The sequence below is a fragment of the Sinocyclocheilus rhinocerous genome, unplaced genomic scaffold (genome assembly GCF_001515625.1).
Source record: "Sinocyclocheilus rhinocerous isolate Xijiao unplaced genomic scaffold, SAMN03320098_v1.1 scaffold3506, whole genome shotgun sequence".
NCBI classification, from domain to species: Eukaryota; Metazoa; Chordata; class Actinopteri; order Cypriniformes; family Cyprinidae; genus Sinocyclocheilus; species Sinocyclocheilus rhinocerous.
Genome location: NW_015666535.1, coordinates 36271 through 36986, shown reverse-complemented (window position 1 = coordinate 36986; position 716 = coordinate 36271). Strand labels below are relative to the sequence as shown.

The 716-nt window shown below is 44.6% G+C and overlaps 1 protein-coding gene across 1 annotated transcript in view; it reads right to left on the bottom strand.

The window, feature by feature from the left end:
- Positions 1-31: 31 nt before the first annotated feature.
- Positions 32-716, bottom strand: part of LOC107732523 (CD9 antigen-like) — an 8165-nt gene continuing 7480 nt past the window's right edge. Inside the window, exon 9 of the mRNA XM_016543885.1 lies at positions 32-177. Within this exon, the coding sequence (XP_016399371.1) occupies positions 100-177 (78 nt within the window). The 3' untranslated portion in view covers positions 32-99. The remainder of the gene's footprint in view (positions 178-716) is intronic.

The following is a 716-nucleotide window of genomic DNA, read 5'->3' as shown; positions in this document are numbered from 1 at the left end:
ACACACACACACACAGGTGTGATTCCCTTGACCTTTGACCTTTTGAAGTCATCCATCCATCAGACAGACAGACAGACAGACAGACGGATGAGTGGAGGCTCAGTAGATGGGTGGAGAAGAGTAGTAAGACGGCTTGAGGCTACTGTAGAGCACAGAGCTGCAGACGAGCGCCACCACCTGTCGAGCAGAGACACACACAGAGACAGAGACAGGGGTTATTGCCATTTATTACAATATTCATAACATAACATCGCCTAGCGACGCGAAGACATAAATCCCAGTGCTTTATCCGATAGGCACCGCTGTTTCATCCTTGTTTTTGGTTTGTTTTATGTCAGAGTGCTCAGTCGTGTGTTTTTCTGGACTTTTTCAGAGAGTTCTCTCATGCAAATGTGTTATTGTGTGTTTGTTTTCATGCACGCACGACAGACTTTACTTTCACTTTGTGTTTGTTCAAACTTCCACTGAAAAATCCTAAATGGTGGTTCCAAAGACCAAAACCTATGTTTATTGGTTGAATATGGGACAGTTTGAACCAATCTGGGCGCGGGGGTGGGACTAAGCGTCAACAATCGTTCCTGTTTGGCTCAGAGGAGCGAAATGCATTGGTTTCTTCTGACGAATCAATGTAGTCAAAATGTGATGACGTAATCACGTACACTACGGAGCCTCTGAATATCCAAATAAGACGAACGAGATATCTCCGCTTTACAACA